The sequence below is a fragment of the Cygnus atratus genome, chromosome 3 (assembly GCF_013377495.2).
Source record: "Cygnus atratus isolate AKBS03 ecotype Queensland, Australia chromosome 3, CAtr_DNAZoo_HiC_assembly, whole genome shotgun sequence".
In the NCBI taxonomy this organism is placed as follows: Eukaryota; Metazoa; Chordata; class Aves; order Anseriformes; family Anatidae; genus Cygnus; species Cygnus atratus.
The window spans coordinates 53,507,270-53,529,868 of record NC_066364.1 but is presented as its reverse complement, the minus strand read 5'-3'; the positions used below and the strand labels follow the sequence as shown (position 1 = coordinate 53,529,868).

At 42.9% G+C, this 22,599-nt stretch overlaps 1 protein-coding gene across 1 annotated transcript in view; it reads left to right on the top strand.

Annotated features, from left to right (window-relative positions):
- The first annotated feature begins 104 nt into the window (after positions 1 to 104).
- The window catches only part of MAN1A1 (mannosidase alpha class 1A member 1), a 141,256-nt gene continuing 118,761 nt past the window's right edge, over positions 105 to 22,599 (top strand). The window contains exon 1 of the mRNA XM_035538628.1: positions 105 to 971. Coding sequence (XP_035394521.1) covers positions 366 to 971 — 606 coding nt within the window. The 5' untranslated portion in view covers positions 105 to 365. The remainder of the gene's footprint in view (positions 972 to 22,599) is intronic.

Here is a 22,599-nt window from a genome sequence, read left to right as displayed (position 1 = left end):
CCGCCCCCCGCCGCCCCGCCCCGCCCCTCCTCGCCCCGCCCCCGCCTCCATTGGCCGGCCGGCGGCCCCGCCCCGCCTGGCCACGCCCCCCCGCCGCCCGGCAGTCGGGCGCGGGCGGAGCGGGGAGCGGCACCCGCGGCGGCGCCGTCCCGGCAGCATGGGCCGGGGCTGACGGACGGCGCCCGCCCCGCAGACGCCGAGCGCTCAGCCGGCGGGCCCGGGGAGGGAGAGACAGGGAGAGGAGAGGGGCGGGGAGTTCGCGCCGCGGCCGCCCGGGGAAACTTTCCGCCGGCGGAGCGGGGCTGGGCAGGGCAGGGCGCAGCGGAGCGGAGCGGAGCGGGGCGCGCTGAGGCGGCGCGGGGGCCATGCCCGCCGCCAGCCTGCTGCCGCTGTTCGGTAGCGCGGCGGGGCCGGGGGCGCTGGGCGGCCCCGCGGGAGGCGGCGGCGGCGGCGGCGGAGCGGGCGGCGGGGTCCGGAAGGCGGCGGGCCCCGGCGCGTTCCGGCTGACGGAGAAGTTCGTGCTGCTGCTGGTGTTCAGCGCCTTCATCACCCTCTGCTTCGGGGCCATCTTCTTCCTGCCCGACTCCTCCAAGCTGCTCAGCGGCGTCTTCTTCCACTCGGCCGCCCTGCAGCCGCCGCCGCCGCCGCCCGGCGGGCAGCCCCGAGCCCCGCCGCAGCCCGGGGGGGGCCCGGCGGCGGGGCCGGCAGCGGCGGGCAGGGGCAGCCTGGCGCGGATCCGCGCCGACCACGAGCGGGCTCTGCGGGAGGCCAAGGAGACGCTGCAGAAGCTGCCCGAGGAGATCCGCGGGGACATCCGCCGGGACAAGGAGAAAGTCGCGCAGGACGCCCGCGGCAGGAAGGAGCCGGCAGCCTCCGGGCTGCCCCAGCGCCCTTTCCGCCCGCCCGTGGGCGCCGCGGGGCAGGAGCCCGCCGACCCCGCCGTGCGCCAGCGGAGGGCCAAGATCAAAGAGGTGGGTGGCGGCCGCCGCTCCCGGGGACCGGCCCGGGGCAGCCCCGAGCCCGGCAACAGGTCGCCGGCGGCGGGGGGGAGCCCGGGGAGCGCCCCCGCCTCGCCCCGCTGCGGGATGCCCCGGCCGGCGCTCCGTGCCGGCTCCACATCCTCCTCCTCCTCTTCCTCCTCCTCCTCTTCTCCTCCTCCTCCTGCTCCTCGCAGCCGCCGGGGCCCCCAGGCAGGAGCTGGCAGCTCCCGGCCCCGCGACGCCTTCGCGCGGCTCCCCGGAGCTCGCCGGGCTTTGCCCGTGCCTCCCGGGGCAGGGAGGGCTCTCCCGGCCGTGCCTGCCGTGAGCTGGGGTCCCCCCGGCACAACGGGGCTCGTTTCTTTCTCTCTTTAATAATTCTTCGTGCCGTTCAACTTCCTGTCGTTGCCGGCAGCCCGTATTTATCGAGTTGACAATTCGTGCTGCCTGCGGGGATTAGTTTATAAATTAGTAAGTAGCGTGCGTTTTCCCCTTCCGTGGGGATGGGAACGAGACTCCAACAACGGAGTGTTTCTGTGAAACATCGTTAGCCCTGTTTAGGCTGATTTATTTTTATTGCATGTTTGCACAGAGCAGGCTGAAAAATCGGCATTGGCATCATGCGGAGCGCCAAATAATAAGCTCTCACAAATCTCAAATTGTGTGCCGCGCTCTGAAGTCCTAGCATCAGTTTAACTATTTTAGCAAACTGTGCACCAGTCATAAGCAGTAAATGCCGACGCAAAGGTGTTTAGAGGAGGGAAGCTCTCACGAGTGCACAGTACAGACCACATCTTGAAGTGTGCAGAGACTGTGTTCTCACTGCTTGCAGTCTCGCAGCCTCCCTGAGGCATACTGAGCAATTAGAAATACCAACAAACTGTGTTTCTGGTTATCTTGAATTGCCATAGACAAGTATTTGGGAGTAGCATAATGAGGCTCTAGACCTGATGCATGACAGTCTGTAGTACAGAGGAGTGCAACAAGTAAATAAGCAGGAGGAGGAAGATAAAACTTGAGTATACTTCTGATTTTGCTGGTCAAGCACCATGCCAACTAGCCCAGTGATTTTTTATTCTATACGTACGCAAGTGTGTATGCGTGCATACATTTGCACGCTTGTGCATGTTAGACGTAAGTGTGCATGCATACATATGTGCCCCAGGACCTCTTCCTTTTCTTCCTCCTTTTCCATCTCATTGCTCTTCTTTCTCCCCTGCTTCTACCCGGGAACCACCGCACAGTAACCCCCCAGACCAGATGTTTGGCAATTGTAAGCATAGGAAATGATGACAGAGGGACTGCATTTAGTTTCCAGATCTTTATTTTTCCTTTTTATCTCAGTATCATTCCTCAACATTATGTGTTGTTTCTGGGAGTTTTCTTTCCTCCCGACCCAGTGCGTGAACTTACCATGTTGTTTACTCAATTGCTCTTGCATTTCTGCAGTACCTTGACCTATCTGATTTTTCTTTGAGGAATACTTTTTTTTTTTCCTGGCCTTAAAACAGTGTTTCATATTTTCTGTTAACTTGTTTCATATGTTGCACTAAAGGTTGCTCTTTTCCCTGTCTTTGAAAGCCCTTGTTCACCTTTTTGTGTACATGCTTTACTGTTAAACTGGAATTCTGATCTGCAGGCTTCTTAGAAATTGTTTTAAATTGTAACTTTCAGAAGGGTGCGCTACCTACTACTACACTGTAGATGCACAGAAAGGGTGGAACCTACCCGTTAAAGCTCCTCTCCTTGTTCCTCGTTGTTGCATGCTGGAGGTGTAAACCGGACAAATCTTTCTGCCTTCACACCCTTTCTAGCCTGGAATTTACGTCTGCCATGGCATGACGTATGTCGTCGGGTTAGGACTCAAAACTTGAAACTAGTTATGAGGATGCTTCTGGCAGAAGGAAGCAGGCTGCTTTATAGGAAATGAACAAGTAAGGCTGTGCTTCCCTTCGTTTCTGGCCTCAAAGAGCTCTGCATTGTCAACAGGGCGGTGTAAAGGTGAGAGCGGAGAGAGCTGAAAGAGCCGTGAGTGTGTAGCATTTCTTAACAAAGTTTTGTAATAGAAACTTTGACCATTTTTTTCTATGGCACACTTAAAAAACACAAAAAGTGAAACTTAAAGAAAGTAGGAATATAAAGATTCCTGAACTTTATTAGTATTGAAACAAACGTGGTATGACATAGAGCTAGAAAAACACAGAAGTTTCTACAAGCCTATTGAGTGAATAAAGGTCTCGTTAAAGAAGAAAAAAAAAAAAAAAAAAAAAACAGAAGTAGAGATCTCATTTGGTTGCTGCCTTCTGCTCTGAGAGAACAGCCCTGCTGTTCTCGGTGCCTGTGTGTGGCAGCCACCCCATGGGGTCACACCTGCAAGGCCTGCCTGTCTGCAGGCCTGCCCCTATGGCACAGGGCCTGGGCCACAGGCCCAAGACCCCGCTGCGTGCTGTGATGCCCCTCATGTTCCCCTTCTGATGATGAATTGCAGGCAAACATTGAAAGAGGGTCTGGCGGTACTGCCTGCAGCGGAGTTTGCCCAATACTTCCTGTTGTAAAACCGCTGTCAGTCGCTTGTGACTGCTGCGTTTTTTACTGGCTGACCTGATGTTGCCTGCGCTGCACATCTTAGTCAGACTGCGTTTCGGGAAGGCTTGAGCATGGAGGCCCGGCTGCTTTTGAGCCTGTCAGCAAAGTTGCATTTTGTTGGCACTTGGGTTCTTCACGCAGTTTCACTGATGTTCTCTCTGGTGTCTCCATGACTCAGAGCAGGGTCTGGGTACACATTACGCCTCACTCTGGTTTCTCTTTTGGTGTCACGATAGGAGCCGTGGACTGCGAACGAGGAGGTTGTGGTTTGTTCTTGCTTCTCCACTTCTGATTTGAGAGGTGGCCCCTCCTTTGAGCAAGTCCTTCCTGTGATACCTGTTCCCCATCTGTAAGGAAAGGGGAGCGGAAGGCGGTGATGACTTCCACTCAAACAAGCAGAAATTTTTGCAATCTCTGTTATTGTCCGGTTTGTTGTGCCTGGACATCAGAAATAACAGAGAGAATAACATCAGGGAAGACTTGCAGGTACAACAGCAGTTAGGGAAAGGTGGCAGCTTGATGTGAACAAAAGCAGTGTTTAGCAGAGGACAAATAGTGGGGACAGGCGATGAAGGCAGGAGGTGCACTGTTTCAATTGGGGAAATCTGATGTTGAATCTTTTTTAAGTCTTATTCCTCGCTTTTCAAAAGAAAAAAGACAATTGAATTATTTAGGTATTAGGATAATAACAAACTGAACTCTTTTATTTCAGAGAAAAGGAATAGAAAGCAATGAATGAGTTTGCTCAGGTACTAGAAGCGATATAATCATATTAGTGCAGTGCTCTGCCCAGGCTAATTAATCCTGCTGAGCAGCAAGCTAGTGCTGTTGGTAGAGCACCATACTAATGCAGCTGTGCTGTTCCTGCACAAGATAGCTAGCTTTGGAGCCTGCACACATTATTGTATGGTGCTGTTCAGACATGTCTTCAGGGTAAAAGCCTTCTTTGAAAACTGGAGCCTGATGTCTGTAATCCATGGCCGTGCTGTCTGTTCCTCACAGTACTTCCCATGCTTGCACAGCTCTGTTGCAGTCATTGAGTAGAAGTGCTGAAAAGGAGAATTTTATTCACTGGGCCTATGGTCATTCCTGAGCATCAGTCCTTTGTGCTAGATGGTGTCACAAGGCAGCAAAACAGACTCGGCAGCTGGAGATTACTTCACGCTGTCTTTATAGAAAGAACTCCTTTAAAGTTGTGTTGCCAGTGTGAATTCTGGAGCTTCCGAAGTCCTAAACATTAATTTTGTGGTAGCTTCATCATATTAGGCAAGAAGTCTCAGCAGCGTTGCAAGGAAGTTCAGAAATATATGGAGGAAAGGATACTTGTGAGCATGGAAATAAAATGCTAATCAGAGATCTAATATGCACTTGACATAGCAGCACTTGGGTATAATTGTAACTCTCCAGTAACAAGGAGGACTGGTGGTGAAATGCCAGGGGGTATCTTGGTGCTGAGGAGGGGTGCTCAGCCCCACCCTCCCTCCTGCACCCTTGCAGCTTTCTCACTGGCTGCTGTTCTGCTGCTGCTCTGGGGGGCTGGTGAATGTCCTGAGAGATTTTTGCTTTTTATTGACTTCTGTGAGGCAAGCTGAGTTCACTAATACTTCTGGCTGTCAAAAGAAGAGGGGAAATCTCTTCTTGCTGCTTATTCTTGCCTGCCTTCTCCCCATCTCCTTTGCATTGACTCCTCTGGAGCCCTCTGAAAACAGCTTCAGCTCACTAAGCTGGCAGAGGAGTGACAGAGCAAAAAAGTTGGATATGTTTTGTGCCAAGTTGCTGAGTTGAAGGCTTTCAGGGAAGGGTCCACTCAGTGGTAGCTTGGGCTGTGGTAAGGAAACAGTGCTAGGTGGATGAAGGAGGTATGAAACTTCTCCTTTCAGTTGTCTTAAGAGACTGGCTTCTCCGTTAAATGTGAATCTGTAATGTGACATTTGCAGAGCAGAGGTTCAACCTCCTGTAGCAGGCGGAAGTGCTGCACTTCAGTAGGGTGTTGCCTCTCAACCTCTTTTCTCAGAACAGAAAAAAGGAAAAGAAATACAAGAGCAGTAATTACTGAACTCTCCAGCTCCTGCAGGCTGAAATTCCCAGTGCTTGTACTAGGAAAAGAAGGTTGTGGGGGCCTTCCTAGGGCGTGGGTGGGGAAGAAGTAAACTGGTGCTGTTGAGTATGGAATGGTTTGGGTTTCGAACACAAAAAGCCACATTTCCTGATGGTACAGTTCCTTAAGAACAAGATGCGGTACAAGCAAGGGGCCTTGGCATGTAATGAGTAAGCAAGGTGGTGATTTCTGGCAATATGCCGATGATGCAATGTATTTCTAAAGAAGCTTTCTTAAATTTTGACCTTAATGCTGACATCTTGCAGCTGTCATTCAGTTTCTCAGAGGAGTTTAAAATGAATCTTGTAGTTGTTTTTTTTTTTTTTTTTCAGAGCTTTATTTATTTACCTTTAATATTTCAGTATTTTTATATCTGCTAGTTCTTTTTCCAAGTTTTACAGTGCCTTCCTTCCTAACAAATATTGCTTTTTGTTTGTTTGTAATGGTTTTATAAAAGACACTAAGGAGGTGAGTTAACTGCCTAAATAAATACAGGGAGTCCAATATGGTGTGTAGGTGCCTTGCTCCCTAAGTTAAGGGTATTCTCCCTGGGTTTGTTGGGAGATCTATGCTCTTGTGAAGGGGCAGGGATTATTTTAGGGCATAAAACATATCACAGAATGGTAAGCTAAGCAGCTTATTTAGGGATGTAATGACACTACAAGATCACAGAATGGCTTGGGTTGGAAGGGACCTTAAAGACCATTCAGTTCCAACCCCCCTGCCGTGGGCAGGGACACCTCCCACCAGACCAGGTTGCCCAAAGCCCCATCCAGCCTGGCCTTGAACACCTCCAGGGATGGGGCATCCACAGCTTCTCTGGGCAGCCTGTGCCAGTGCTTCACCACCATCACAGTAAAGACTTTTTTCCTTACATCTACTCTAAATCTCCTCTGTCTTAGTTTAAAGCCATTATTCTTTGTCCTATCACTACACTCCCTGACAAAGAGTCCTTCCTCAGCTTTTCTGTAGGCCCCCTTTAGCTACTAGAAGGCTGCTATAAGGTCTCCCTGGAGACTTCTCTTCTCCAAGCTGAACAACCCCAGCTCCCTCAGCCCCTCTTCATAAGCCAGGTGCTCCAGCCCCTTGATCATCATCTTTGGGTCCCTCCTCTGGACTCGCTGTACACAAAGAGAAGCTTCATCTGAATCACTGAGGGCATGATTCAGTGACTCTTCAGCAATTTCTTCACACCCTGTGCAGAGCCAGTTTGACCTGCCAACCAGGTAGAAATCTACCCATGCTTTTGTTGGGTTTGCTGCTGGAGGGTATAGGGAGCTGAAGAGGCTTAGCAGCGGTCTGAGCGTGGTGGAGGGAAGCAGTGGACCCCTCCTAAGGCAATGAGTTTGAAAGTGGGAAGAGGTGGGGAGCAAGGTGGAGGCTGTAGAGGAGAGTGGCATTTTTTTGTTCACAAGATGTGAAATAAGGTATGCCTTTGCCAAATTAACATCCTTTCTGCTGGGAGCCCTTAAGGTCTTTTTAGGGGATGTTGTTTCAGGTGAGTTGTTTTTGGCTGCTTTTTTATCAGTTATGAGATAGAGGGGTGTTCTGGTGCATGACAGTGTGCACACTTGACCAGGGTAGGGTGTGTTTCCATGGGCAGTTCATGTTTTTCAGCCTTACCCATACATGCTTTATGTGAGCTAACCAAGAGGAATATTTTGCTTTCCTATGTTCAGCCTTGGTTTACGTTCTCAGCAGGTAAATTTAACAAAGCTCACTGGTTGTACTATGTATCCTTAGAATGGATACTGGATTCTTAGAATTCTGGGAGAATGAAAAGGCTTTAAACATGCAGTGGAAAACATCTGGCTTTCAAAAAAAAATCAACCACATGATTAATTTTTAACTGAAAACCATGTGCATGTTTTATGCAAAGGCAGAACCTGAATTCCAGATGCACAGGACTCTTTTTATGAAAGCTAAATAAGGTGATGAAAAGGGGTGAGGTAAAGCTTAAAATGGAATGTCTCCTGCATTTTGGCAGAAGTTATATTCTCCTGGTGATAATTTCGTATTTTCTATTAGTATAGAAAACCTATGGCAGCCATTTAGCATAGAGAAATGAAGTAAATCATAATGTTGGTGAGTACAATTGCTTAAGGCTGTAATTCTATGCTGTGGGCAAAATGAAGCAGAAAAGCTCCACCTGTTTATTAAAATTGACTATTAAGGCTGAAAAATGTCTATCTCATTCAAGCAGAAAAAAAAATCTAAGGGTAGTAGACAGTCAGGCTTTGATAGCTTCCTTGGGTGTTAATTAAAGCACAGATCTATGAAAAGAAAATCATGGACAGACAGAAGACAGCACTTCTTGCAATTAACTGCATTACATAGGCACTTGTATGACTGTTGGACAGACGCCTTTTTGTTAAAGCTGTCTGAAATGTACTGCTGTAAGAATTCTTTAGTGTGGTCACCTTTTCTGTTTTATTTTTTGCCTAGTTTAGGGAGCCAGAGTAGGTGTGAATTCATGTGGTTTTATTCTCAAATAGAATGCTGTAACAAGTAGTTCCTTTATTTACCCATTAAATAATAAATTTGTCTTCCTATTTGTATTCCTAACTTATTTGGCAGAATAAGAGTCTACTACTTCGGGAAAGTATTCAGTGTTTGATTCAGTGTTTGCTGCTATCTAACAGTACAGCACTTCTCTGGCAATAAACTGCCATCTGAAATGGTACAGTGATGCTAAAGCATTCCAGTTGTGTGCTTTTCTGGTAACAAAATCCTCTTTTCAGAGGCATCTCTATATAAAGTATGCTTTAGACACTGAGGTTTGAAGAATTTAGTAGTCTATTTTTAAGTTATTTCTAAAACTAAGCTTATAAAATGAAGAAAATAGTTGTTTAGATGGGCCTAGGAATTAAGCAATATGGGCAGTGTACCAGACAGTCAATGTACCGGTCTTTCTTTTGTGTGAAAACCTCCTTTATCCAAGAAATTTCTTTTTTTTAAGCATGTGATAAAAGAATGTGTGCACACTCTTAAGAAGCATCTTCCTATTTTCCATCACTTTTTATAATCAAGCCTGTCATGAAAACATAATTGGCAAGTAATAAAGCACATGCTTGCCCAAAACAGATTAAGTGAAACCTTTTTCAGAACTGTGGTTAATCCCTCTTGCGACAGAAGGCTTGGCAGCCTCGCCGACAGAGTCCAGGAGCCTCCACCACTGTGAGAGAGGAGCTTGCTCTGCAGGGGTGGGAGGGGTCCAGTGCTGTTTTGAAGGAAGGCAGGTAGGGTAGTAAAACTCCAGGTTTGCCTCTCTTGCATCTTGAAATCATCAGTTTGAACTCTGTATTAACCTAGAAATGCTTGCATGAAATACCGTGACAGTTGGCTATAACTTCACGCAGTAAGCTGATTGGATTTTATAGCTGGTGTTTATGAAGATACAGGTATTGCTCATTCCAATGCCTCTAATTTTAAAAGCTTTTCAAACAGATTGGATGAGCATATAACCTGCTGTTACATTCTTACAACTGTTAAACATTGCCAGCCCTTGTGGGAACACTGAGGTGTGTAGTTTCTTACGCAAAGGTAACGGCAAGTGTAAAATCTACTTTCATTTGTCCTCCCGCTCTCTCTTGGAACCTGTATGTACCTTGGCTTAGAAATAAAGCAAGTGGATGGAAGTCTGACTTCTAAGAAACTTGGACCCTTTTTAATGCAGATACCTAGTACGGTAAGAAAAAACACAAAGATGGGAAGAGACGGTAGGCAATATTGGGCAAAGGACCAAAATGATGCTGTGCGAGGAAAGAGCTAGTAGCTGTGGAGCATCTGGCTGTTACAAGACTTCCTGTGTGCTCTTCAAAAATTCTTTCAGAAGAACTCTTTTCTCTGATGCTGGGCAGAAACAGGAGCTACAATTTCAATGAAAAAGCATGCAGCTTTGCAGTTCTTGTGTGAAGGTATGTATTGCTGCCACTTAGGTTAGAGGCAGTGCTGTGTATCATCTATAAGAATAAAGTAGGAAGGAAAGAACGTCTGATACTTTCTTCCAGGATTTTGCATCATCTGACTTGTGTAGAGGTGATCTTATTGCTTGGCAACATAAAACCTCTTTTTCCATTATTTATTCAAAGCCAGTCTGTGCTTTTAAACCATTGCAATAAAATTACATTCGATCAGTGTGGATTGCTTCTTTAATTAGTATTCCGACCACTGCGAGGCTATTTTTTAAAAAAAAAAAGTATCTGCATATTTTCTTTCGCTTGGTTCACTGCATAATAAACATCTTTTCGCCTTTTGAAATTTCTTTTGTTCAGGGACTGCTTTCTTCCAAGGAAATAGAAAGTAGCTCATGTAAAAGAATCCCAAGCTTAAAAAAAACAACAAAACATTTTGCTTTCAAAGTGTAGCACTCAAGGAGGTAGTGATTTTACTATTCCCTGATAGACACACACAGATGCAGACCCAGTCTTTAACTCCACTGTCAGTTTTCTCACTGCCTTTGAGCACTGACATCTGTTGTTGCACTGGATGGCGATACTAATGATAAAGCTTTGCCCATACCGCTGTCTGCAGGGAAATGTGCTGCTTGTTACTGTGGTTATAGTTCTCCACCCATCTGTGATTCTGAGAATTGCACTTCAAATTTTGTGTTGGACCTAGACAGTAATAGTAAATTCTTTAAACTGAAGCTTAAAGAAGAGAAAAAGATGTTAATAACTTTCAGTGGTGGATTCACCCCCCTCATCTCCCACCTAATCATGCAACAGAAAACCTAATCGCCATTTAGAGAGTAGGAGAGTTGTACCTGTTATGCATTTAAAAAGTCATGATACTTCAAAGCTGTGTGTTGTTTTTTTGTTCCGGTGAGATTGTCTGAGGAACTGCCACAGGAGAAAAAAAACTGTGCTATGTAACGATAAACTGCAAGCTGACTGATATTTTTATGTCTTATTCTGTAAAGCTCTAGGGTATGCATGGCACTGAACCTGAACTGACTCTTCATAGAAGTGTGTGTGATCTTGTCAAGGGCTAAAGTGACATCACAGATCAAAAAGGGCATTTCAAAGAATGACCTTTCTGAAGAAAAGCCCTTAAGCCTTTTCATGCAGTTACTCTAAAAATTCACTGTATTCACATTTAGAGAGAGAGAGAGACAAAGATATATTCGGATCTATCTCCATATGTATGTTTTACAGTACAGCCAAATACTGTGCGCAGTTGGTAAATGATAAATCCTCATTTGTAACTGAGGATGTAGTTTGTTAGGGGCAAGCTCTGATTTGAATAAACACCTTTAATAAAGCAAAAGACAGAATTTTTACAAGTAGCTACATTGAAAAAATAATTCTACACATGCTGCAAGCAAAATCCAGAACATTGGAATGGAGCAAAGAATTTCCTGAATTTCGGTAACCAGATTTGGACAAGTCAATGTGTAAATCTAAACCCTGCAGATAGTAGATACATGGTGGGAAGGTTTTCAGACTTACTGGAAACTGTTGTCTTATGCAGTCTGGTCATCTGAAAGTGTTCTGGAGGCATGGCTGATCTGCATTTATGTGTACTTTAAGTTTTGTTTGTTCTTTTTCCCAGCCTTCTGCTTACCATATAATTTTCTCATTCAGAGAGAGAGAGGGAGATTCAGACTTGCCACTGCACCTCTGGAAGCATGTGGTCAGTCAATCTGCAGGGCTGGCCTCAAAATTAAATCAGATTACTCCATTTTGTTGCAGCCAAGTTTGGAAAATCTCTGAGGAGGGAGATTCTGCAGCTACTCTGGACAAATGTATTCTTGTGTCTGAAGACCCTTTTTATTTTTATCATATCCACTTAGAATGTCCATTTTGCTTAAGTGCTCTGTCCTTAATTTCATCTTCATTAACCTAACGTCTCTGCCCGATAAGCTCTTGCCACTAGGCCCCAGGAGTACATGTTGCCAGTAAAGACCAGAGCCAAAAAGACATCAATTGCTTGAGCCTTTCCATGTCCTTCGTCACTATTCTTCCCAGCCTGTTTAGCAACACATCCCTGGTTTTTTTGGTCTTCTTTTGCTGCTGACTTACCTGTAGCGGCACCTTCTGTCCCATGGCAGTTTTCCAGCTGAGCTTTGGCCTTCTTCTGTACTGCTGTGGGGCAGCCCCTGTGTGATCCCCCTCCATGGGCATCTCTGGGGGTTTGGGCTCAGCCAGGCACTCTGTGTTCATCCCTGGTGGTCTCCTGCGTGGGCCATTCTTGTGCTTAGAGATCAGCGAGGTCTCCTGGGCACCTCCAGCCTACAGGGATCTCTCCCATGGGATCCTGCAAGTCAGGTCCCTGAACAACTTGAGCTTGTTTCCCTGAACTCTGGGGTCTGTTTTATTTGTCTTCCTCAATTCCTTCATGATCTTAAACTCTCCTTTCTAGCATTTACATTGGCTTATGGTTTAGACACTTCTCTTTCATGCATATATTGTTTTGAAGTGAGCTATTATTAGGAGAGGTGGGGTGCTGGAGGGCAATGACATGTGGCCTTTTCTAACTAATTTGCATCTGTGCTGCCTCTCTCGGTTTCATTAGGTAAGCGTAGTAGGTGCTGCGTGGTAGCTTTGTTGGTATTTTGAAATTTTAAAAAATGAGGAAATATTTACTGTCCAAACAAATATGGTTAACAGGGTATTCCAAATTGAATTTTTGAAATATGAGCTGTGGATAGAAAACAAAACTTAGTTGCAGCTCTGGGCACTTCTGTGGGTGTGAATGGGTTACTAGCATACTGACACAGCCTGGGAGAAACGCCATCAAAGAACTGGGTGGTGTTCTGAAGCTTCTTTTCTCTAGGTACCTGTGATTAAAATATAAGTCATCTGATGTTTGTACATTACACCTATGAAACTAGGGATGTGAAAACTAATATAACATAAGTTCAAAGTTGGTAAGTTTGAAGTTTGTATTGTGACTGAAGTTGATACCATTGAATTAGATGTAAAGTACAGTTCTGTTTTGATTTCCTTGTAAGCACTTAAAATTAGCAAATACTTATCACTGACTTACAAACTCGATTTTAATTACATTTTAATCTATTTCACATGACTGCTGTATGGTTTACAGCAGACCTTGTGCTTATTTTTTACAGTAGGGTTAACTATTGCACTACACTACCAATTCATGGAAGTCCAACTATATAGTATTAAATGCCCTGTTACTTGACATCAGGAAGAGGTCTGGCTTTCCAGAAGCTTGGTGTTGAAAATGAAGTCTTCCTTTATACTGCCTTAGGCTCAGTGTCTAAATTCACCGGTCATTTCTGAAAGTGTAGGCTGCCAGCATCATAGTCATCCCTTCAATTTGACGTGACTGTTATGATTTAGTGATACAGGAAGCAAAGCTCTTTCCAGCTATAGCAGGGACTGTATAACCTTACATGTGCCCCAACGTTGTGATCCTTTGTTAGGAGAACAATGTTTGCCCATATTTTTTATCTGCTACTTAAAAGCGTGAAAAAGCAGCTGTAAAACCTACACAAGTAGTTATGGTAGGAACTAATTAAGTTTAAGGAAAGGGCCTCTGAGTTTTGGAAAGCAGTTAAGCTTGTTTTTAACTTTGATCAAACTTTTTTTTTTTTTTGTGAATTTTTCTACAACGTCTGTGTATGAAGGTTTCATTTCATCAAGAAAATTACTTTGAATCTTTCTAGCAATCCAAAGCTTGACCAGTGGCTGTCTCCACTTCTGTATTTTTTATCTGTGGTTTGAAGTAAAAGTTCAGCATTTGATTTTCCTATGCAAATGAGGTCCTCTAGGATAAGCTAATGAAGTCATATCACTTGGGTCTCTTGCATGTGAAAAGAAACTTTAGATGTACAGTCTTCTGATCTGTATGTTCTGCGCATTCAAAAAAAAAAAAAAACAACCCTTTTTGTTAGCTATAGTCTTGATCATGAGAACTTAGAGGGGCACAGATATTACTAAGTTGTTTTAAACGCTCAGGAGTGCACTGTGAGATGGCACGTGTTCATTTCAGAGTGACTTTATAATATCTTCTTCATGTGCTAATTACCTATTACCACATTATGTGGTGTAAACATTTAGTAGAGCTTTTTATTCCATTTTGCTTGAAGACAATATTTTTGTGATGTCTATTTTATTCTTTATTTGCTATGGGGAGCCTTTTCCACTTCATGCTGTTTGAAAAATGCATATATACTTTTTTTTTTTTTTTCCTGCGGAAGGAACAAGCCCAGCAGCTGATGCCAAGGACACGTCTCAAAAAGAGATGAAAAGTCCACGTGTTTGCATGAATGCTCAGTGCAAATAAATGGGGATGTGATCTGGTACCTTGAAGTCAAACATATCTCGTGTCTGTTTTACTGGCCACACCTCCTCTGCACACAGGCAGAAATTTTCCTAATAACTTTGTGGCTGGTTTTACTGCAGCCACACCAACAATGATTCTCTTGTACTTAAAACTTCATGTTGCTATTAGTCTTGTGCTATGTGGGGAGCTTCTGTAGGCAGTAAAATAAGCTGTGAATGTGCAATAATTGGGGAAAAAATCATAATTTCTGTTGAATGTTCTTGCTGTACAGTTTCAAATACACTGTTTATAGGAAATGTCCTGGGAGGCATTGGAAGTGTTGTAATCAAAACAACTGGAAATTTAAGTTGCCTTTTCTACCACTTACCCTAACCCCCCTCAAAAGCAACAAAAGATGACCAACATCCAAATTTCAACTTCCTTAAAATAGTTAAAAATTTATATAAATTATCTCAATTCTCCAAAGATGTCATATAGGAGGAGGACAGAAATGTGGAGGGTTTTGTGATGGGGCACGGAACAACAGAAGTATGTGAAGGAAAACTTGGTAGTCCTTTGTTTGAAAGCTAATGACTGGGAATGTTGCAGATGTACCCTGTTTTACCAAAGAACCAGCATATAAAAGAGTGTTTGGAGTGAAGTGGAGGAAGCTTTAAAATGTCTATATTTTATTCAGTATTTGATCGTTTGATGAAAATCCTAATCAGCAGTTCTTAATTAGCTTTTCATAGAGGGAATTTGATAACAATTAATTTGTACAGTTAATCCATATAGTTAATCCCTCCCATTTGGGGACATCACTCAGTTTGATTCATGCTCTTCAGCTTTTGTGATATCGTTGGTGTTTTTGAAGTAGCTATGATCTCAGTAATACCTCTGGCTTAATTTAGAAATATTTGTGCTTTCTAGTAAAGCTTTTTTTGTGTCTTTTAGCATCTATCCCTAAATGTACTTGATTGAATTTTTACTGACAAATACTGAAAATACATACCATGAGGAAAAACATACATTTTAAATCTTCATAAACTTCTAAGACTGTTTCTGTTAGCCACTTTCCCCAGATTAGCCATTTTCCTTTTTCTTCCTTTGGGCTTCAGCAGTACAATTTAAAATCTAACTAGTTTGAGCTCTGCCAGATAAAAGCAGAAGACAAATTAACCAACGACAACAACAAAGTTTTCTTTAGCAAAGTGAAAATTTTGTCTGTGCTGTAGCCAGAGTGCATGTGGTACTGTTGATCATTGAAGAGACGTGCATTTGGTGCTGAGCCTTTTAGACTGCATGTGGCAACGTATCTGGAAACGAATGCCAGTTGTGGAATACTTGTACTTTTTCATGAAGCTTTGGTCATGTGCTCTACATATGTTCCTTTATTTGCTTTATAACTTGAACAAAATCCAGGCTGACTAAACAGTGGTGCACTTTGAGTGATGTGTAAAAATGGTACCTTGTAGAACAAATTGATTGCAGTAGTTTGCTCCCTAGAAGAACACTGGTGAGTACGTGTGGGATCACCAGTAGATCGTTCCAACTGAGGCAGGGGTTAAGTTTTCCTAGTGCTTTTCTTTTGAGAATACCTGTTGCTGATAGAATAACTGGCTTTTCACTTGTTTTCTTAAAGCATTCCGATATCCCTTTTTCCATACTGAGAATGGAAAGAGATGAAAATTTGGGCATTGCAATGGGTGAGTGCTTCTTTTCTTTATGGCCGTATCTGTCAGTTTCAAACAAGGCAAATGATACTCCCTGGGGACTGCCATTTTCTTCTAGAAGAGGAAAGCAGTAAGCAACTTCAGTTAAAATCAATGAAAGAAACACCAGACTGCAAATATTGAAGTTTTTCAGTGTGCGTGTTTTGAATGAGTGTAATTCTTGAACTTGAGTTTGGTTAGTGCTGTCAGGAAACTTCAGATGCAGATGTATGTCTGATGGGTTGCCTCTTGCAGGCCGTTTTTTGTCCATTCCGCTTGACACCCCTTGAGATCAGTTCACAGTCCAATTTCAGCACTGCCTTGCACTAGCTGCCATTATTGACTTTTAGCAGTCACTGTGTATATTTGATGTTGACTTTGAAACTTCCTTTGGAGGTGTAAAATATACTTGCTCAGTGTTTTAACTTGATAGATTCATGCTGTGGATTCTAATTATTGCCTATTATTAAGTACTACTTAGGAAGTAGCAGTAGCATCATAGATGAGGTAGGCATGGAGTCAGAGGAATTGAAAGCCTAATCTGCTGTATGTTTTAACTGAACTGATGTGTTTATGGCTTTCAGTCATTGGCCTGATGTGAGGGAGACAGGCTGCAGCAGCACTAAGCACCAGAGGACAGCCTTCCTCCTGTACTGCACCACCCAAAGTCTTCCCTGTTGCATCTTGCTGCTCTTGGGTGGGATGAGAGCAGCTCCAGGCTTTAGCACTTCAGCTGCGGGCTCTGACCAATGCGATGCTTCTGGAGAAATGCATTCCGATGTAGCTGGGGCAATCATTAGTGACCTGTTTCAAGTCAGAAGCAGGTGAAAACACTGCCTAGCACCTTTAGTCAAATCTGATGTGCTAGGTCATGTAAAAGGAGACTAAAAGCAGATTTCTCTTCAACGCAATGACAGTCTTCAAAGAATATATTCTATGGATGGGTACAGGCAGAATACACAGAAACGAGTCCGTTTTGCTCAGCAGGGTAGGGCAGTGGCAGAGTTGGCTTGTTTGTTTTTATGACAGATAGGTGAGCCAGTAAGATTTCGCTGTACATATCTACAGCAGCAGGTCATTACCTTCCTTATCTACTGCAGGTAAATTTTTAACTTCCAGTTAAACTTGTCACCTAAAAGTTTGTAAATAGGCTTATCCCGGCCTGGTTGTAACTACATGTAAGTAGTTTTGGGCTTAGCTGTTACTGTGGCAGCAAAATCACTGGTGGGGACATAGCATTGAGGTTTTGGTTATGGAGCTCTGTCAGTTGTTTAACAAAGTGTATCTTCCCATTCTGTGGTAGAGCTTAACAAAGAGTTCCCATGTTTAATGATAGATGCATTAAGATAAGCCTCAGAGAGCTGATCTTTTTATTTAAGTGCAGCTTCAGACCAGTATCTTTTTATTCAAGTGACAAGCTAATTCTGTCAAGTCTGAATCTCCTGGCTATGCAACATCCTGTGTTTTGATTACTATTTTGGAAGGTAATTTACTTGTTAGAACAAGTTCCACTTCCCTCTTAGAGAGTGACACCTTAATTGTATATAGAAGTCAAAATTTGATTTTTTGACACACATTTCTTTGTACTAATCCTCAGTTCATATTTCAAATGCGTACAGGTTTGCTATTTCACAAGATATTTATCAGATAAGTGTATGAAAAAGGTAGAAGAACAAGTCAGTGGACTGACAGTCTCCTACTGTCTGTCCATAGTGGACAGTAGGCTGCTTGGGTTCAAAATTACTACCTTACCTTTTCAAGAAAAATGCTTCATTCTACCTCTCTAAAATAATACCCATCTTTATGTTCAGGCAATAGTGCACTGCTCAAAATTAGGAGCAGTGAGGCATTTTTAAGGTATTCTTAAATAAGTAGCTAATAAGAACGTGCTCCAAATCGGGAGCGAGTTGTTAAAATAAACTTGGATATGCTGAAACAGGTCTCCAGCTTGTCTTTGTATGACTCCACAGGTAAATGAAGAGAGTCGTGAAATATTCCATATGCATGGCAAACCTAAATCACTGGGTGCAGAGGGTGATGGGGTATTCTTTCTATGATTAACAGAAAACAGCTAGGATGGAATCATGTTCTACTGTGAAGAAGTGATGCCAGGACCTTCCAAAGCGTCATGTTTTAGAAACAAATAATAATAACTATCAGATTCAAGTCATGTGCAGTTGAGCTTTGTACATGCAGACAATCATCTTCTGTGTATGTGGAAAATATACTTCAGCATTTCATGAAAACAGGCAGACAAGATAGATGTGTGGATGTGTTAGGATTTGTGTGCGTTTGTTTCAAGTGGCCACTTTGGGATGGAAATCTTAGTTAATGGAATTAGAAACCAACGTAGCTTTCCTACATCAGTCTCGAACACAGCATCAAGGAGCATTTGGAAGAAATGAAACATCAATTTTTTTGATATCAGAGTGGAACATTTCACTATTTAATGAAAATGTGTGTCTTTTTCATTTCTGAAGGGAGAAGTTATGAAAGAGTAAGTTCTGGAAATTAAACATATTGCAGTTTTGAGAAGACTATTTTAGAAGCTGTTGAAATAGCTTGTGTGTTCACCTGCCTGTGTTCAAAAAAAAAAGAGGCTTTTTCTGGAGAAATGTAATATCCGTAGAAGGACTGAAACCTCTATTGTCCTAAACTGTCATTCTGAGGCATATTAGTTTAATGTGCTAAGTGTTGTATTTGTATCCTGAAAAGCTAAAAGCTCTGGCTTTCTGTGATTTGATTCTGAGATCAGTAAGTGCATGGGGACGGTGAGATCATAGGCAGCTAACCTGTGTGTCAGTATGACTAAAGGGGTGCTGGTCATTCGCGTGGTGTGGGACTGCATGCTATGATAACACAGAGCTATTTTATGTAGGGCTTTTATTGATGGATCTTACAAAGCATTGCAGAGTTCAGAACTGTTTTCTCATTTCAGAATGCAGAAGCTGAGGCAGATTTAAAGCGTTGTAGCTCCTTCTGATACACAAATAGATAATGAGAAGGAACCTAATTTACACATCTTTGACAGCCTGTTCTCCAGTACAAAAACCATTACCAAAAGACAGAATAAAAACATTTTGTTTCAATATTCTCAGACTAAATAGATTTAGGATCTTCCAGGAAGTGTAATGTAATTGAAAGTAAGAGGAGGTAATAATAAGAAATCAGTTTTTATGTTGGATGTAGTGGTGTTGTTTAAGCCTATACTGAGAAATATTCCTGTCTGTCCAATACCAGGCACATCAAATACAACTACTAGGTGACAAAATCTGAACAAACCTGTTCTTACCACGTTATGTTGTTGAGTTGTAGAGCCCTTTCTCTAGGATGTGCGAATGTCAAGAATTTACATGAGTTAGAAAACAGTTGGGTAATTTAATGAAAGAAGACTCTCCTGGGGTTTATTAATCATACAGACATCCCATCTGGCTCAAACTCTACATTACTAATAGGAAGTATTTCTGTTTGCTTGTCCTGTTATTAAACTTTTACTGTTCTAAACTGCTGTTAGGGACAGGAAAATGTGGTGGATAAGCCAGTTAGTCATCCAACAGTAATCTTTCTGTGCTGGGAATTTGTTCTGAGAACTGTAATAGTTGTTACCTGGCTTGTACTCTGAGAAATCTATTTTTGAGAGAGGAACAGCAACAGACCCTGAAGATAGATGCTGGGATTATTTCAGAATGGCACAAAGAGAATGTCCTAAGTGTAATTACATTAGTGTTACCCAAAAGCTCAGGTAGTGAGCTGTAAACACGGGGAAAGGTCTGTTCTGTCCTGTACGTTGTTAGGACGTCAGGAGGTTCCCTTGCTGGCAGGGGGGTGAGCAGCTAGGTCCTCCCCTCACTGTGCAAGCCAGGTGGAGGTACGATCAGAGCAACAACAGATTTAATTTCCAGTTCCAAGCTGTGCCGAGAAGGTGCAGGGCTGCCTGGCAGGTACCCCCAAGCAGCCCCAGACACGTGGTTTGCTTAGCCTTGTATTTCCTTCTCCTATTTTTCCCTTTCCAAGTTCTTCCCATCTACCATCCTCATCTCTTCCCAAATAAACAGCCCAGTCCTGTTTCCCTTTTCCAACTGACCTCGGTTCTGTTGACTTTATACCTTTATTTGATGTCAATGATACAGTTGCCCTGGTAAATTCTGTTAAATGCTTTTCCCTGTCTGTTATCTATAGTGCTTGCCCTTTCTTGTGTTGCTATCTCCTTAGTGGTGCCACAGGACAGGGCGAGCCATCTGTGCATGTGCTACTCCTCCTGTGTTATCTGTAGCATCTTGCACTTGTTCCTGCTATCTTGTTAGAGGCACCACAAGCCTGGGTGGGCCCCCTGCTCACCAGCCTAACATACAAAAAGTTTTTTAGTTTATAACTGTTTGTGTTGGTGCCCCAGAAAAGGTTCTAGAATAGTATAGTTTACATATACCTCAATGTTTACATAACTATAAATATTGCTAGAGAGTTCTTAGTCTTCGTATCAGAATAACCCCAGCTGTTTGCTTTGGAGTTAAGAGGACTTGGTAGCTGGAAAAGGGTAGACTTGCTAGGATCGGGGTAGGGAAGAAATGTGAAACAAACAAACAAAAAAATATATATATATATTTTCCAAAAGTGCTTCACCCAAAGCAGAATCTCCAGAATTTACAAAATTTGCTCACAGGCAGCAAGTAAGCCAGAAATGAGAATTGACAGCCTGTCAAACAGGCTGCTGAGGAAGTTCAGCTCTGTGTCTGCTCTGTTCCTCTCCCTTTAGCCATCCTGGAAGGGACCTGTCAAATTCAGCTTTCTATCCACAAAAGAAGCAAGTGAAATTGATGCATCTGGGGGTCTTTTGTTGCTGTTTTTGTTTTGGTGGGGGTCAAGAGGCAGCTGGTTTTTAGGTGTGGACAGTTGGATTTTCAACAAGGAACTTCTCAAGTTCTAGTCTACCAGACATGTTGTAGCTCAGTGACTTGACATAGCTCATTTTAGGAAATTACCATGACAATCTGGATGCTTCATTTTCACTTTTGCTATGTAATTGGGCTTGTCTTGGCCCAAACTATCCAAAAAAGTTTGAGTAAGGGAAAAGACTGCTCTGTATTGTGCTTATAAATAGAACAAATACTTTGATCTCCTTTGAGTAACTTGAAATAAAACATGGAGTCAACAGAACTGATCAGGGGAACTTGCATGGTTTTACATGCCTGCCTGAAAAAAAGCAAGGGAATTAGAGGAAAGGAATAACGTGTACCGGAAGACAAATTCTGTCTGTGCCTCTCTTTTCCCAAGATTATGGATCTATGTTTCCCCTTTTCCCCTTCTGCTTATCAAGAAGCAGAACTTTCAGACGGTTGTTTGAATGGCTTGTGTGATGGAGGAGTAGCCTGCCTTCTATATTTTCTATGGTACCTTATATATTTGTGTAAGGTACCTTATATGCTGAGGAACTGGTAAGTTCAGACAGCAGTACAAAGCTAACTTTTGCCCATTAAGGGAATGAGTCTCTACTGGATGGCGTAGAAGCTGTTTGCCCATAGTAACATCACAGTGTCTCAGAACATGTCACGGTACTAGCTGTGCAGCAGATAATCATGATATTAGCTGCATTACAGATAGTTCAGACTGGAATTGTGATTCATTTGTGCTTTGAATGCTAAAAAGCATTTGAAGTAATTTTTATTTAGAACCTAGGAACTGCAATATGAAGTCTGCTCTCTCATAACCTTCAGTGTCCCAGTAAGTTGTCGTTCTCCTCTGTCTTACAGCAATGATTCCTGAGTGTTTGCCTTTTCAGTAATGAACTTAATGTTTCATTTTCTTGTTTTCTTTTGTACAAAGATGTTCAGGAGGAGCCTCTGCTTTCTGCATGCCTTTACTTTGTTCTTATTCTCATTTCTATCTACTTACAAATATGCAGAGCTAATTTTTCAGTCTTTCCATTGAGGAAAATCTCTCCATGCCTCTTAATAGAATTTTCTCTATTTTCTCGGTATTCTTTGCTTCCAGGAGATGATTCGAACAGAATGCTGGTATTCATCTTGTTTGGTGTTAATTATGTATCAGTTTTACATTTTTCTATTCATTTCCCTGTACAACTGAGCATCTGATTTCTTCTGCTTGTCTTGAAAGCATGAGCACAGATATTCTCCATAAGACTGTGACAGCTCTTATCAAATTATCTCTTATTCCATATACATCTGATGAAATATTAACAGTACTGTAATTTGTTATCTGCATTGGAAAGGCTTCTTGCAGAGGAACGTTTGGATGTATAAGGAAAATGTTACGTGAAGCAATAATATGCTAGTTATAGCACTGGGAGAGATGCTACCTAAGGGTTAAATTGCTTGTAGTACTTAAATGCAGATCTGTATGCATTTTTAAGGTTGTTTTTAAATTGTAGTGCTCTACAAAAGGCTTCACTGCATATATATACCTTTCAGTATAAACGTGTCATTTTCAAGCTTTTTCTTAACTCCAGCTTGAACGAAGGGAATTACAGATACCAGTAGGTACATTTCATCTGTTGTGCATGAGGGGCAAGTGCCTTATTACTTTTTTTGTGGATGAGCATGTGTGAACTGGAACGCTAAGTTAATTTACAAGTTTGGTGACGGTTGTGTAATGTAGGTACCATGGCAGTGAAATTAAATAAAAAGCCTAAGGTCTGAGCGTCATGTATTTTAGGAACTTCACTAGGTCTGGTTGTGTGAGGATCCACAGGCCAGATAACTAGATAAATGTTTCAAGAGGAAAATAAATGCTACACCAAAAGTGATAACGTCTATGTTTGCAATATCGATTTCAAGTGCTAAGGTAATACTGCTGAAGGTGAACAAGTGATACACATTTTTTGTTGTGGTGGCTCTTTCAGTGTTTGTATAGAGAGTGATGACTAATTTACAACAACTAATTTTCACCTCAGAAAAATTGTTACAATACAGCCCATGTTTCCCAGAGATAGTTTGAGGGCTAAATAAATAAATCTTTATAAAAATATTTCTCTTTTAAT